Source organism: Staurois parvus, unplaced genomic scaffold (assembly GCF_062004578.1).
Source record: "Staurois parvus isolate SC_StPar_1 unplaced genomic scaffold, SC_StPar_1.0 ptg001262l, whole genome shotgun sequence".
Taxonomy (NCBI): Eukaryota; Metazoa; Chordata; class Amphibia; order Anura; family Ranidae; genus Staurois; species Staurois parvus.
The window spans coordinates 376,778-392,329 of NW_028319058.1; the positions used below are offsets into that span (position 1 = coordinate 376,778).

The 15,552-nt window shown below is 54.1% G+C and overlaps 1 protein-coding gene across 1 annotated transcript in view; it reads left to right on the forward strand.

Moving 5' to 3' along the window:
* The window catches only part of LOC149437739 (uncharacterized), a 41,315-nt gene that overhangs the window by 24,102 nt on the left and 1,661 nt on the right, over positions 1 to 15,552 (forward strand). The window contains 6 exon segments of the mRNA XM_089660683.1: positions 6,003 to 6,951; positions 6,954 to 9,599; positions 9,602 to 12,161; positions 13,445 to 13,687; positions 15,081 to 15,185; positions 15,266 to 15,358. Of these exon segments, the coding sequence (XP_089516809.1) occupies positions 6,003 to 6,951; positions 6,954 to 9,599; positions 9,602 to 12,161; positions 13,445 to 13,687; positions 15,081 to 15,185; positions 15,266 to 15,358 (6,596 nt within the window).

Consider the following 15,552-nt stretch of genomic DNA (forward strand, 5'->3'; position numbering starts at 1 on the left):
TCCATGTCTCCCCCCATGCGTCCCTCCATGTCTCCCCCTGCCTCCCTCCATGTCTCCCCCATGCCTCCCTCCATGTCTCCCCCCATGCCTCCCTCCATGTCTCCCCCCATGCCTCCCTCCATGTCTCCCCCCCATGCCTCCCTCCATGTCTCCCCCCCATGCCTCCCTCCATGTCTCCCCCCCATGCCTCCCTCCATGTCTCCCCCCCCATGCTCCCTCCATGTCTCCCCCCATGCCTCCCTCCATGTCTCCTCCCCCCCCCATGCCTCCCTCCATGTCTCCCCCCATGCCTCCCTCCATGCTCCCCCCCCATGCTCCTCCATGTCTCCCCCCCATGCCTCCCCCCATGCCTCCCCCCATGCATCCATGCCTCCCCCCATGCATCCATGCCTTCCCCCCATGCATCCATGCCTCCCCCATGCATCCATGCCTCCCCCCATGCATCCATGCCTCCCTCCATGCATCCATGGCTCCCTCCATGCATCCATGTCTCCTTCCATTCATCCATCCATGCGTCCCTCCATGTCTCCCCCCCCATGCGTCCCTCCATGTCTCCCCCCCATGCGTCCCTCCATGTCTCCCCCCACATTGCGTCCCTCCATGTCTCCCCCCCATGCGTACCCTCCATGTCTCCCCCCCCATGCCTCTTTCCATGTCTCCCCCCCCATGCGTCCCTCCATGTCTCCCCCCCCATGCGTCCCCTCCATGTCTCCCCCCCCATGCGTCCCTCCATGTCCTCCCCCCCCATGCCTCTTTCCAGCCTCCCCCCATGCCTCCCTCCATGCCTCCCCCCATGCCTCCCTCCATGCCTCCCCCATGTCTCCCCCATGCCTCCCCCCATGCCTCCCTCCATGTCTCCCCCCATGCATCCATGCCTCCCTCCATGCATCCATGCCTCCCTCCATGCATCCATGCCTCCCTCCATGCATCCATGCCTCTCTCCATGCATCCATGTCTCCTTCCATTCATCCATCCATGCGTCCCTCCATGTCTCCCCCCCCCATGCGTCCCTCCATGTCTCCCCCCCATGCGTCCCTCCATGTCTCCCCCCCCCCCCCCCATGCGTCCTCCATGTCTCCCCCCATGCCTCTTTCCATGTCTCCCCCCCCCCCCATGCGTCCCTCCATGTCTCCCCCCCCATGCGTCCCTCCATGTCTCCCCCCCCATGCCTCTTTCCCATGCCTCCCCCCATGCCTCTTTCCATCTCTCCCCCCATGCGTCCCTCCATCTCTCCATCGATTTTATGCATTCCTCCATGTCTCCATCCATAACTGAAAATTCAGGATGCACTTCGCCGAAAACCAGCATCAAAATGGACATTTTTTTAAAAAAAATCAATATATTTTTCAAACGCAGTTTTTTTTTTTTTTTTTTAATAAAAAGATGCACTTTAGTGATTAAAAACCCCCCACAATATATACCCCAATATTTTAGTAAAATGTGAAAGATGATGTTATGCCGAGTAAATAGATACCCAACATGTCTCCCTTTTAAAATTGCGCACACTTGTGAAATGGCGCCAAACTACTGTAATTCAGTCTCCATGAGTGACGCTTTAAACGTTTCCACAGGTTAGCAGCGTGACGTCACAGAGGAGGTCTGGTGTGAGAATGATCGCTCTCGCTCCCATGTTTGTGGCGATACCTCATGTGTGTGGATTGAACACTACATATGTGTTAACCACTACGTGTGATCATGGGGGGGGGGCGAGGGGGGACCCTTTAAACTTTTTTTTTTTTTTTTTTTTCTGTCACTTTAAAAAAAGAAAAGAACAAAAAAGTTTGTAATCACTTTTATTCCTATCACAAGGAATGCAATCCTCTCCTGCAATAGAAATAATTAGTGACGGGTCCTCTTTATGTAGACATCAGGGGTCAGTAAGAGCCCATATCTCTCCTCTGCACTGTACAGCATTGGATCAGAAAAAGCATTCATCTAGTTAACATGAGGGGCAATCAAAGGGTTAACTGTGTGCTGGTTTACTAGGTGGCGGGGTCTGTGTGCTTCACTGTAAGCACACTGCTGTGGATGGCTGTGCTGTGTGCTATGCTATGCTGTGGATGGCTGTGCAGTGCTGTGGATGGCTGTGCAGTGTGCTGTGCTGTGGATGGCTGTGCTGTGTGCTATGCTGTGCTGTGGATGGCTGTGCAGTGCAGTGCTGTGGATGGCTGTGCAGTGCCTGTGGATGGCTGGGCAGTGTGCTGTTCAGTGGATGGCTGGGCTGTGCAGTGGATGGCTGGGCTGTGCAGTGGAGGGCTGGGCTGTGCGCTATGCTGTGCAGTGGAGGGCTGGGCTGTGTGCTATGCGGTGCAGTGGAGGGCTGTGCTGTGCAGTGGAGGGCTGTGCTGTGTGCTATGCGGTGCAGTGGATGGCTGGGCTGTGCAGTGCAGTGGATGGCTGGGCTGTGCAGTGCAGTGGAGGGCTGTGCTGTGTGCTATGCAGTGCAGTGGAGGGCTGGGCTGTGCAGTGGAGGGCTGGGCTGTGCAGTGGATGGCTGGGCTGTGCGCTATGCTGTGCAGTGGAGGGCTGGGCTGTGCAATGGAGGGCTGGGCTGTGTGCTATGCGGTGCAGTGGAGGGCTGTGCTGTGCAGTGGAGGGCTGTGCTGTGTGCTATGCGGTGCAGTGGATGGCTGGGCTGTGCAGTGGCTGTGCAGTGCAGGGCTGTGCTGTGTGCTATGCAGTGCAGTGGAGGGCTGGGCTGTGCAGTGGAGGGCTGGGCTGTGCAGTGAGAGGGCTGGGCTGTGCAGTGGAGGGCTGGGCTGTGCGCCATGCTGTGCAGTGGAGGGCTGGGCTGTGCAGTGTGAGGGCTGGGCTGTGCAGTGGAGGGCTGGGCTGTGCAGTGGAGGGCTGGGCTGTGTGCTATGCGGTGCAGTGGAGGGCTGTGGCTGTGCAGTGGAGGGCTGTGCTGTGTGCTATGCGGTGCAGTGGATGGCTGGGCTGTGCAGTGCAGTACAGGGCTTGTGCTGTGTGCTATGCAGTGCAGTGGAGGGCTGGGCTGTGCAGTGGAGGGCTGGGCTGTGCAGTGGAGGGCTGGGCTGTGCAGTGGAGGGCTGGGCTGTGCAGTGAGGGCTGGGCTGTGCAGTGGAGGGCTGTGCTGTGCGCCATGCTGTGCAGTGGAGGGCTGGGCTGTGCAGTGGAGGGCTGGGCTGTGCAGTGGAGGGCTGGGCTGTGCAGTGGAGGGCTGGGCTGTGTGCATATGCGGTGCAGTGGAGGGCTGTGCTGTGCAGTGGAGGGCCTGTGCTGTGTGCTATGCGGTGCAGTGGATGGCTGGGCTGTGCAGTGCAGTGGATGGCTGGCTGTGCAGTGGCAGTGCAGTGCAGGGCTGTGCTGTGTGCTATGCAGTGCAGTGGAGGGCTGGGCTGTGCAGTGGAGGGCTGGGCTGTGCAGTGGAGGAGCTGACAGGGAGGACTGTTTTGTTTACTAACAGTTCTTCCCCGCCCCCATCGGAGATCCTCAGCAATCACTGGCCGGGACCCGGTGATTGACAGCCGGAAATGCAAAATCTCCTATATACATGATTTTGCGCACCCAAGCCACCCTGTAGCAGTACTTCTGGAAGCTATAGGGCGGCGCTGTAACCGGAAGTGACATAATGGTCCTCCAAGGGCATAGAGATGAGTGGAGGCCATCGTTCCTTCAATGATCTCTATGCCCAGTGCTGGGATCAATGAATGGGGACTCAGGTAGGGCTGAGAACTACCGAGTGGCGAGGGGGAGGCGGGGGGTTGTTTTCGGTATCGATGCGTATTTCATATCAGCCTATAGGGGTGTTTTCAGCGGAAATGTTTCGACCACCGAAATTTCCATCCGTGTCTCCGTTCATCCATCCGTGTCTCCCTCCACCCACCCATCCGTGTCTCCCTCCACCCACCCAATCCGTGTCTCCCTCCCCTCCACCCACCCATCCGTGTCTCCCTCCACCCACCCAATCCGTGTCTCCCTCCCTCCACCCACCCAATCCGTGTCTCCCTCCCTCCACCCACCCAATCCGTGTCTCCCTCCCTCCACCCACCCAATCCGTGGTCTCCCTCCCTCCACCCACCCAATCCGTGTCTCCCTCCCTCCACCCACCCAATCCGTGTCTCCCTCCCTCCACCCACCCAATCCGTGTCTCCCTCCCTCCCCCCACCCAATCCGTGTCTCCCTCCCTCCCACCCACCCAATCCGTGTCTCCTCCCTCCACCCACCCAATCCGTGTCTCCCTCCCTCCACCCACCCAATCCGTGTCTCCCTCCCTCCACCCACCCAATCCGTGTCTCCCTCCCTCCACCCCACCCAATCCGTGTCTCCCTCCCTCCACCCACCCAATCCGTGTCTCCCTCCCTCCACCCACCCATCCGTGTCCTCCCTCCCTCCACCCACCCAATCCGTGTCTCCCTCCCTCCACCCACCCAATCCGTGTCTCCCTCCCTCCACCCACCCAATCCGTGTCTCCCTCCCTCCACCCACCCAATCCGTGTCTCCCTCCCTCCACCCACCCAATCCGTGTCTCCCTCCCTCCACCCACCCAATCCGTGTCTCCCTCCCTCCACCCACCCAATCCGTGTCTCCCTCCCTCCACCCACCCAATCCGTGTCTCCCTCCCTCCACCCCACCAATCCGTGTCTCCCTCCACCCACCCGTCCGTGTCTCCCTCCACCCACCCAATCCGTGTCTCCCTCCCTCCACCCACCCAATCCGTGTCTCCCCTCCCCCCACCCACCCATCCATCCGTGTCTCCCTCCCCTCATCCATCCGTGTCTCCCTCCCCCCATCCATCCGTGTCTCCCTCCCCCCCACCCACCCACCCATCCGTGTCTCCCTCCCCCACCCACCCACCCATCCGTGTCTCCCTCCCCCCACCCACCCACCCATCCGTGTCTCCCTCCCCCCACCCACCCACCCATCCGTGTCTCCCTCCCCCCACCCACCCACCATCCGTGTCTCCCTCCCCCCACCCACCCACCCATCCGTGTCTCCCTCCCCCCCCCCCACCCACCCATCCGTGTCTCCCTCCCCCCACCCACCCACCCATCCGCGTCTCCCTCCACCCACCCACCCATCCATCCGTGTCTCCCTCCACCCATGTCTCTATCCAAAAACATAAAAGTCAGAAGCTACAAATACTACAGCTGCTGACTTTTAAAAAATGGACACTTACCTGACCCTTGATCCTGGGATGTGTCCCCCACAGCCCGTGTCACCTGCCGCCCTGTGTTCCTGGTGCCGGCATCTTCAGTGTGGGCACCCGGCTGTGACAGCGTGCGTCTTCACAGCCGGGTGCCCATTGCACATACGCGAGTAGCACTGCGCTTTCTGAATGATCCCGTAGTGTTCTGGGACCTGTCGTGTCCCAGAAGACTACGGGGAGGACAACTTCCACTTTCTGATCGCCTAGGCAGCGGAAGTGGGGAGCGGGTACCTACCTGTCAATTTTGGGTACCCGTTCCCCAAAGGTGTGCCAATCCTTAACAGGAGCGGGCGACCAATCCTTAAGGTGGAACTTCCCCCTTTGGGTGGAGCTCCACTTTACATTGGATTCAGACAGGTAAGTAAGGAACACAAATGCAGTGCAGGATTACTTGACTCATGGGGGGGGCAAATCACGAGTAGGTAGAGCTGGGTAGCGATAAGGTAAGACAGGCAGGAAGTTCCTGCTCGGGTACAGTGCCATACAATGGTTCCTTCCATGACGATGTCCACAAAATTGCCGATGGTCACAGGGGTGGTGAGGTGGGTGGTGCTGAGGATAGAGCAACCACAAGCATCCAGTCCCATGGACACAAAATGATCAGATTAGTCTTTGAGGGAAGATCTGAGGAGTATGCTGCTTCAAAGTAAATGGAGCTGCCATTGGTGCAAGGTAAACATGTGCCCAGCAGACTAAGGAAAATCCATGTACCTTTTCGGCTACATTGTTGCCATGTGGGGTGTTTGGGGTTCATTTCCTTTATTTCAGATTAGATTGATTGAATATTTTATTGTAAGTAACATTTGCCTGTTCCTTGTGCTGTCTTTGACAGAAGGGATTGAGGAAAGAGCCATCTGTCCGAGACCGTTCAGCATCTCCGTCTCCAAGAAGACGTAATAATTCCCGGACAGCCACTGACCGAAATAATAAAAGAGAAGACAGACACAGAGACAAGGCTGAGAAGAATTCATACCGATCACCTTCCCGAGAAACATCTCCCACGTCCAGTCCCGTACCCCGAAAGAGAAGCCGGCGGGACAGTCCAAAGGAGCGCTCTTCAGACGCCAAAGGAGCAGAAGGGTTGAGGAGGAAAGATTCTCCTCTTCGTCGTCGATCTCCTGCTACTCAGACACAATCTTCTAAAGGGTCTAGAAGAGAGAGAAGCCCATCTCAAGACCAAGCCTCCCCAGAACGAGCACCCCAAGAGAGTTCATCCAAATATGACAAGCGTGTTAGTAATAAGCGCTCACCACCAGCCCCAAGTAAGACTTCAAAAGCTACACGTTCATCCTCCTCCTCCTCCTCCTCCTCCTCCTCTTCCTCCTCCTCATCATCGTCTTCATCAGGAAGTGAAGTGTCTGATCATGAGAAGGTCAGAGATGTGCGAAAGAGTCAGGCTGGTGGCAAGCAAAGTACAAAAAATTACAAATCAGATGCTGGAGATAAGCATGGCAAGTCAGTAACACAAACGGAGGACAAAAGGACGAGGCCCTCACCGGTTAGACAGGTGGACCGTGATAGGAGGTCAAAGAAAAGTGCTTCTCCTAGTCCTCAGAGACCACGCAAACTAAGATCCCCTCCAGGAAGGAGTTCCACTTCAAAGAGCCCACCAAGGAAAGGTCGATCAGTAACACCTCAGCGCAAAGCCAGATCGCCTTCTACCCCTCCTAGACGTAGAAAATCCAAGAGTCCAAAGCGCAAAGCTCATTCTCCCTCTAAGTCTCCCCAAAAAGCACGAGTGCCATCTCCAACGCCCCCACGTCGTGCCAGATCAAAAACTCCCAGCGAAGGCAGAGATCTATGTCACAAACACCTCCACGTCACCAGCGTGATAAAGAGAGGTCTTCCCATGGTGATAAACACAAATCAACTCAGCAGCGAGACAGATCTGAAACTCCTAAAAAGAGTGAAGGGTCTCGTACCCATTCATCCAAAAGATCACTGTCTAGGTCACCAGTTCGCCGTGTAAGCCCCATCACACGCTCTCCTCGGAGAAAGGAAAGGTCACATTCCCGCTCATCTGACAGACAGGAAAGATCACGCACTCGCTCGCCAGTCAAGAGAACAAGATCCCGCTCTCGGTCTCCAAAGCAGAAGAAACTGACCAAATCTGAACAAAAATGGGCAAGGTCTCCTTCTGTGACGTATCGTGATAAAGACGGGTCACGATCAAACTCAAGACATCAAAGGAGAAGGTCACCTTCTGATGCTTCTATAGCTTCTAAGTCACGTAGCCGTAGTCCACAATTATATGGAAAGAAGAAGTCTCGCTCACGATCTCCTAAGCAACAGTCGTCTTCTAGAATGACGCAAAAGAGGTTAGCGTCGCCCAGAGATAAACCCCAGGCCTCCAGGAGAAAATCTTCATCACGTTCAGTGTCTCCATTCCTGAAAAAGATTTCATCAAGGGATCGATCCCAGAGGTCTGTATCTAGATCCAAATCAAGAAGATCAAGATCACCTTCGTCTGAAAAAGGTTCGGCCAGAAAAACGGATAAGAAATTGGAGTCCAGCAAAAAAAGGTACAGTTCCTCACCAGAACCAAAGGGGCGCCAAAATAGATGCTCTCCTGAACAAGAAAAGATATACAAGACATCCGGACGTACAGAGCCCCTAAATAACAAGAGTGCAGGAGGGCGAAGTCCATCAGCCTCTCCCGTCTCACAGACATCACGTAGAAGCAGGTTGACAGAAGAATCTTCACCTATTCGTAGCAGAGGTGGAGAGATCAATAGGTCTAGAGCCCCACTGGCCAAGAAGTCTAATCTTTCTCCCGAGCGTAGACCAGGATCTAAAGAGTCGGCCAAAATTTCCCATACAAGGTCATCTGCATCTCCATTGCAGAGTCGTTCCATGGAGGGTAAATATGGATCATCTCGAAAAGATGAGTCAAGACCCATTCTTGACAAATTAAAAACTTCTGGTAATAAATATAGGTCAGAGTCCTCTTCAGAACGTGAATCCCGGCCAAAATCCAAACTCCAGTCTTCAGAAGACAGGAAAGGTTCGACGCGTGCTTTAGGTAAAAATAGATCTCGTTCTTCATCAGAAAGTGAAGATGGCTCTTCCAGTTCACACAGCAAAGAAGGGTCTGGTTCATCAACAGAACGTGAATACAGAGCTAAACTGTTGTCAAAGAGCACTGAATCAAGAGTTCAGTCAGAACATGACACTAAAGGACTTAAACCAGGGACAAAGCGTTCATCCACTTTGGAACTCAAAGCAAAATCATTACAGAGCAGAAGTAGATCTGACTCCTTATCAGAACGTGAAGAGAAGTCCAAAGCTAGGCCTAAGTCTTCAAATCAGCCAATCTCTAAATATAGGGAAAGATGTGAGGCGTCTCCAGATGGTACAGTTAAATCTATTCTGCCTGCTAATAGACCCTTATCAGAAAATGAGCAGAGATCGAGGTCAGCAAAATCTAAGTCCAGTTCAGAGTCTTCTCCAGACAGAGGGCCTAGAAACAAAATGGCAAAATCCCAAACGGGTTCAGACAGTCAACAAAAAATTAGGAGGCAATCAACCAGATCAAGTTCGGGATCTTCTTCAGAGAGAGGGTCAAGAAGCAGACCTGAACCAAAAAGAACCAGCTCCAGGTCGTCATCTGAACGACTACCAAGACGACGATCAAGGGGTACTGATAGTTCCTCTTCAGACCGCTCAGCTAAGTTTGACGTAGGTAGGCAAAGGCATAGTTCAGGCTCATCATCTGAAAGGCCCCCCAAGAGTAAGCCACTTCATGGTGGAGCTGTTTCTGGAACATCTTACCAACATCCTGCAAGATCTGATTCTTATTCCTCTTCAGGTTCAAAATCCAATCTAAAATCTTCTCACACTAATAAAGAGGTCTCTCGTTTATCTAAACATGATTCAGCATCCCCTCAGATTAGAGAAAGGTCCAGATCATCAGACCACCCAAGAAAAGCCAATTCTAAGTCCTCAGTAACTGAGTTAAGAGAGAGATCTCACAAACGTACCTCTAGCTCTGATTCTTCATCTGAACGAGACACTAAACCCAGGTCGCCTCAGAAAAAATCTCATTCAGGATCCCCTGAAATTTGTGCATCAAGGACACCACCATACAAATCACGATCCTCTGAAAACGAAGAGTATAATTCACGGTCTCCATCTTCCAGAAACGAAGGGAAGTCTTTGGATGCCTCTGCTGGTGGACCTTTGTCTCCAGCATTTTCAAAGTCCTCAATTACACAGCGACTTCAGGTACAACCAGAACCTTCTCCAAAGAAGCAAGAAGAGATGGACATTTCTCCTACTAGAGATGAATCCTCTTCAGATAAAAGATCTTGTTCAAAAAGCAACACCTCTGATAGTGAGAATTCTCAAGATGAGGTATCAAAGATTGCAACTGAAGTTGCAAATAAATCTGAACTGGAACCAGACCATAGTACAATTTCCAGCAAAGCAAGTCAGAGCAAAGGGAGGAATGTTCAGTTACATCCCCTATTTTAGATGTAAATGGAACAGAGTCAAGGCTGAGCAGGGATAGGCTGATCCATGAACCTGTCAAGGACTCTGTGTCCTCCCCAGTTCCAGCAGTTCTTGAAATGCCTGTGAAAGGGCCCATTTCATCTGACCATGATATTTCCAGGAATGAAGTTCCACTGATGGATGACTCATCCCCAGTCCGAGATATGGCAAAGAAAAGATCTGACAGAAAAAAATCCAGTTCATCCTCATCTTCATCCTCCTCATCTTCATCCTCTGCCTCCTCTTCCTCCTCATCATCCTCATCGTCGTCCTCTTCCTCCTCCTCATCTTCGTCTTCTGAAGAGGATGATGAACCAAGTTCTTCGCCTGTAAAGAAGGCAACATCTCCTCCCTCTAAAAGACTAAGGATTAGCCATGATTCTCCTGCAACCAGTTATTCCCCAGAACAAAAATCTGTTGAAGATGCAGTTTGTGACAAACCATTAGAGTCAGCTGCTGAAAAACATTTAGATGCTGATCTGTGCAACCAAACTAAATCTCCATCTGCAGAAGTCAATCTGGATGATCATCAAGGTAGTCACAACTCCCCCGTCCACTGTTTGGAGATGTCCTCCTTGGTAAAAGAGAGCGCATCCCTTGAGATTCAGATGATTGCATCAAATTCTGAGACTGTTCCTCATGCTTATGTTGAGTATCCCATTTCTGCTGCAGACAGTAAAGCCACTGCAGACAAGTTGCATGCCTCACCACCACCGACCAGTCCTGTTTCTCAACCAAGTGAAGTCAGAACACCTGCAGATATTACATATAAAGGTGAACCTTCTCCAAAGCAGACAAGTCCTCAGCCACCTCTTTTAGATGGAGCTGATTTTTCAAATGCTCAGACTGATTCACTTCATGGCCAGATGGACTCCATGACAACTGCACATGATGAACAAAGTACTGGTAGAGTATCGGTAACTCCTCAGACAAATAAAAGCCCCAAGTCCCGTAGTTCCTCAAAGTCTAGTAGCTCTGATTCATCTTCTGAAGACAGCAGCTCTGATTCTTCAAGTGAGAACAGCTCTTCAGAAGAGCATTCTACATCTGATCGATCAAAACCCTCTGAAAAGGTCACCAAGCCAGATCCTCCACCTATACGGCGTATTGCATCGCCAGCTAAAAGGGAGCTGTCTCCGGAGTCACCAAAGCGTGAAACAAGGAAATGGACAGACAAAGAGAAACGTAGCCATTCCCATTCCTCTTCTAGATCACCAGTAAGCAGGGAAATACATCCACAGAAAAGGCGATCGCCTTCAAGGTCACCATCCAGAAAAAGAATGTCCAAGACACCACCACGACGACAAGTAAGGACGCCACCTCGAGCATTTAGATCACGTTCACGGTCAAGGACGGACAGATACCCATTTAGAAATCGCTCAAGATCCTCTTCCAGGCGGTCGCCATCGTGGCATGAGCATAGAAGATGGGTTCGTCGCCGGTCCCCTTCATCTCCTAGACAAGGCCATTCTGGGTCTCGATCACGAGTTTGGCGTTCTCGTCGTGGTCGTTCTGGGTCACCTCCTTGGAGAGGCCGGTCAAGATCGTTATCAAGACCAGATTCTTCTCGGTATTCCCGCCATGGAAATTCTAGACCTTCTCCTAGAAGAAGATCAAGATCGCCACACCGACGAGAGAGACCTTACTATCAGAGGGAAAGATCTAGTTCCTCAACTAGAAGAAGGAGACCTTGGAGCCCACAGAGGAGATCCAGGTCACCTGAAAGACGAGCAAGGTCCCGATCTTCTGATAGGTATAGGAGTGCACAAATCACCAGAGGGGCTAGACGCGGCCGTTCACCATCACCACCTGGTCGAGAAAGGACTCGCTTGTCAGGCGGGCGAGGACGCTCCAGGTCCCCAAGGACAGATAAATCAGATTTACGGCACAAAAGTCCACGGTCACCAGCAAAATCCTCCAGTCCTGTCACTAAATCTCATCCTACCTCTCCAGCAAGGTCCAGCAATGTTCAGTCTCATATAAATAATTCTCAGAGATCACCATCTCCTCCACAGTTGGAGAAGCATGCTGTGAGGTTGCAAAAAAGCCCAGTGCTTGGAGAGCCAAACGTCCAAGACCAAGCACTTTCTGCTAGCAAGGGAGAGTCTTCTTCAGCAAGCCTTAGTTCTTCTTTTCCCCGGACAGCACTGGATGAATGTAGCAGGTCTCCTCCAAGGCTTCTGAAAGCAAATGATGCTCCAGATACTCCTCCATCTTCCAGAAGTGGAGAGAACAATTCTGAAATGGAATCAAAGATTGCGGACAACCAAAAATTAGAATCAGAAAACATAACTTGTGCTACTGTGGTAAATTTGGAAGGCGAGAAGGCCCCCCATTCACCGAGTCACGCTAATGGATCCACAGAACAAGATAGACCAAGTCTGATGTCTCCAACGCAGCAGAAGAGGCGGGAGAGATCCTCTAAGAGTCCTTCAGCTTCGCGGTCAGAGCCAGAAGCCAGTTCCTCAAAGGCTGCCCCAGTTTCTTTGGATGCAGAAAGGTAATTATTTTTCTGTTTATTAAGGGTTCAACCTTTTAAGATTACCTTGAAGGAAATGCATAGCAAGAGGAGTTTGTAGGCACCTTTATGTCAGAGCACAGTCATTAAAAATACACCCATGTCTGAATGGGTCAAAGTGATGACTCCTCCATACCTGTTTACTTCTGTTTTGGGGGTGGCAGGGAAGCGGTTAAAGCTTCAAAAACACATCCTGCTGAGGCGGCAGGTGCTGCAATGTGCACAGGAGCCCCTAGTGGCTGCCATTAGCTGCAGGACCTGGCAGCCTCCCATTGCTTTCAGTGGTGCTTTCTCCCCCTGCTAGTCGTGGGAACCCCCCCACTGAGGTTCTCACATCCAATGGCAGGCAGGGCACACCCTTAACCAAGTAGGTGCTTTATGCTGGACCCCCAGCCACCATGCAGGATCCCTAGGTGTAAGAAACCCCCTCAAACTTCCATTAGACCCCGACTTCCGGCCCAGAGACCTAGGCACCGGTGATGTCTGTCCTGCAACTTCCTGGGAACGTTGGGGCCTCCAGATCCCAAGTTTTCAGCGGAGTCTCTGTTCAGGAGGCCATGAGTGTCTATAGATCATGAATTGGACACGATTGTCACCCCGGCATGGGGGAGGAGCGGAGCTCTGCATCTGCGGCGTTTGATCCTACGCTCTGAATGAAGATTTGGCCTTGTTGGGTGTCAAGTCTGGCGGGGCGTCCAGTACCTGCTGGCGGCGGGGCGTCCAGTACCTGCTGGCGGCGGGGCGTCCAGTACCTGCTGGCGGCGGGGCGTCCAGTGTACTTCCCGATATCTTTGGCGTATTGTGGAGCCTCAGTCTCACTTTCAAGGCAGCATAGGGAACACGGCGGTCTGTAGACTGGAGGAGTGTGCAATCTCTCCTCTGACTGACAGGTGGCGCTGGTGTTATTGGTTTTGGGCTGTCATGTTTAGGCTCCGTAGGGACCAGGAAAGGTCGGGGTTAATGCAGGCCCAAGGCTCTGACAACCTATCAGATCCCAGCATGTCCAGCAGTCAGACCATCCATGAACACTTCCTGAAGCTTCCCCAAGGCGTTGGAACATCTCCGGCGCCCCTGGTAGCTGCCGACTTCTGGATGGAGCCCGTTGCTGTTAGAGATTTGTCAGGAATCCCTCGAGGTGGATATTGTCGGGGGGGGGGGAGGGTTGTATTGGCTCTGAAGACCCCGTGGTGACCTACCTGGGCTGTAGTGCGTGTTCCCCATACACTAGTGGATGACCTGTGTGTTCTATGATTCCCCCCCACCAGGGTCCCCAGCCCACCACCAGCAGAACCCAAGACACTGGAAGAGGTCTCCGTGGCTAAAGGAGAACCCCGCCGATCCCGAAGCTCCAGTTCTTCTTCCTCATCCTCCTCATCGTCATCCTCCTCATCGAGCTCTTCATCGGGCTCAGGCTCTTCATCTTCTTCCTCATCCTCGTCCTCTTCCTCATCTCCTAAATCTGCAAATAAAGCCGACAGCAAGAAGGGACCCTCGCCTGGGAGGAGGAGGTGAGACCTCTATTATGGGGAGAACTTCACTTACCAACCAATCATTTACAGGTGGTCACATGACCAATTCTTTGTAGGGAGGGGGGCCTCCTGTTGCATCATAAAAATGGCGTGCCTGTCAGTGACCCCACACAACTGCAATCAACCAATGGATTCCTGGGTTGGGAGCTGCAGCCTCATCTTCAATGATTCCATACTTCTGTCTCTGCACGCACTCTCTAGCTCTATGTTCCTACCTGCTCATTTCCCCCGCTGGCTCGCTCTCCGTCTGCTCATTTCCCCCGCTGGCTCGCTCTCCCTCTGCTCGTTTCCCCCGCTGGCTCGCTCTCCCTCTGCTCGTTTCCCCCGCTGGCTCGCTCTCCCTCTGCTCGTTTCCCCCGCTGGCTCGCTCTCCCTCTGCTCGTTTCCCCCGCTGGCTCGCTCTCCCTCTGCTCGTTTCCCCCGCTGGCTCGCTCTCCCTCTGCTCGTTTCCCCCGCTGGCTCGCTCTCCCTCTGCTCGTTTCCCCCGCTGGCTCGCTCTCCCTCTGCTCGTTTCCCCCGCTGGCTCGCTCTCCCTCTGCTCGTTTCCCCCGCTGGCTCGCTCTCCCTCTGCTCGTTTCCCCCGCTGGCTCGCTCTCCCTCTGCTCGTTTCCCCCGCTGGCTCGCTCTCCCTCTGCTCGTTTCCCCCGCTGGCTCGCTCTCCCTCTGCTCGTTTCCCCCGCTGGCTCGCTCTCCCTCTGCTCGTTTCCCCCGCTGGCTCGCTCTCCCTCTGCTCGTTTCCCCCGCTGGCTCGCTCTCCCTCTGCTCGTTTCCCCCGCTGGCTCGCTCTCCCTCTGCTCGTTTCCCCCGCTGGCTCGCTCTCCCTCTGCTCGTTTCCCCCGCTGGCTCGCTCTCCCTCTGCTCGTTTCCCCCGCTGGCTCGCTCTCCCTCTGCTCGTTTCCCCCGCTGGCTCGCTCTCCCTCTGCTCGTTTCCCCCGCTGGCTCGCTCTCCCTCTGCTCGTTTCCCCCGCTGGCTCGCTCTCCCTCTGCTCGTTTCCCCCTCTCGCTCTCCCTCTGCTCGTTTCCCCCTCTCGCTCTCCCTCTGCTCATTTCCCCCCGCTCGCTCTTTCAAAGGCTCTCCCAGCTTTCTCTGTTTACCCCACTTGTACTGGCTCTCTGCTCCCCCGCCCCTCCCCCTCGCTCTCTCTGCTCCCCCGCCCCTCCCCCTCGCTCTCTCTGCTCCCCCGCCCCTCCCCCTCGCTCTCTCTGCTCCCCCGCCCCTCCCGCTCGCCCTCTCTGCTCCCCCGCCCCTCCCGCTCGCCCTCTGCTCGCCCCTATTGAATACTGCAGTATGAGCAGTGGGGTGTTCTCAGTAGGTGTCATGGCTTCCCCTGTGTAGTGAGTAGCTCACCTCCGCTCTCTTCCTTGTCCCCAGGTCTCGCAGTCCACGTAAACCCATCGACTCGCTGAGGGATTCTCGTTCCCTGAGTTATTCTCCAGCTGAGAGACGCCGCCCCCCCACTCCTCCACCCCGCAGAAGGTAAGTGACCGTACCATCATCACGTGACGGATGGAAATGTCGCCTGCAGATAACCCTGACCTTCGTCTTCTTCATTCCAGAGAACGAGATTCCTGGAGGAATCACAATTCCCCTGAGCGCAAGAGGCGGAGAGATTCTCCAGGACCCCGCTACTCCCACAGGAGGCCCTCCAGGTACAGTCCTGCTGCTGCCTCTACTTCTCTGGGGAAGGGACCGTCTTAGGATGTGTACACCGGGGACGCTGCTCAGTGGTCTCTGCCATGTCTGCTCGCTCTCTCTCACTGACTGCTCTCCACGCGCTCTCTCTCTCTCTCGCTGACTCTGCTCTCCACGCGCTCTCACTCTGCTCTCCACGCGCTCTCACTCT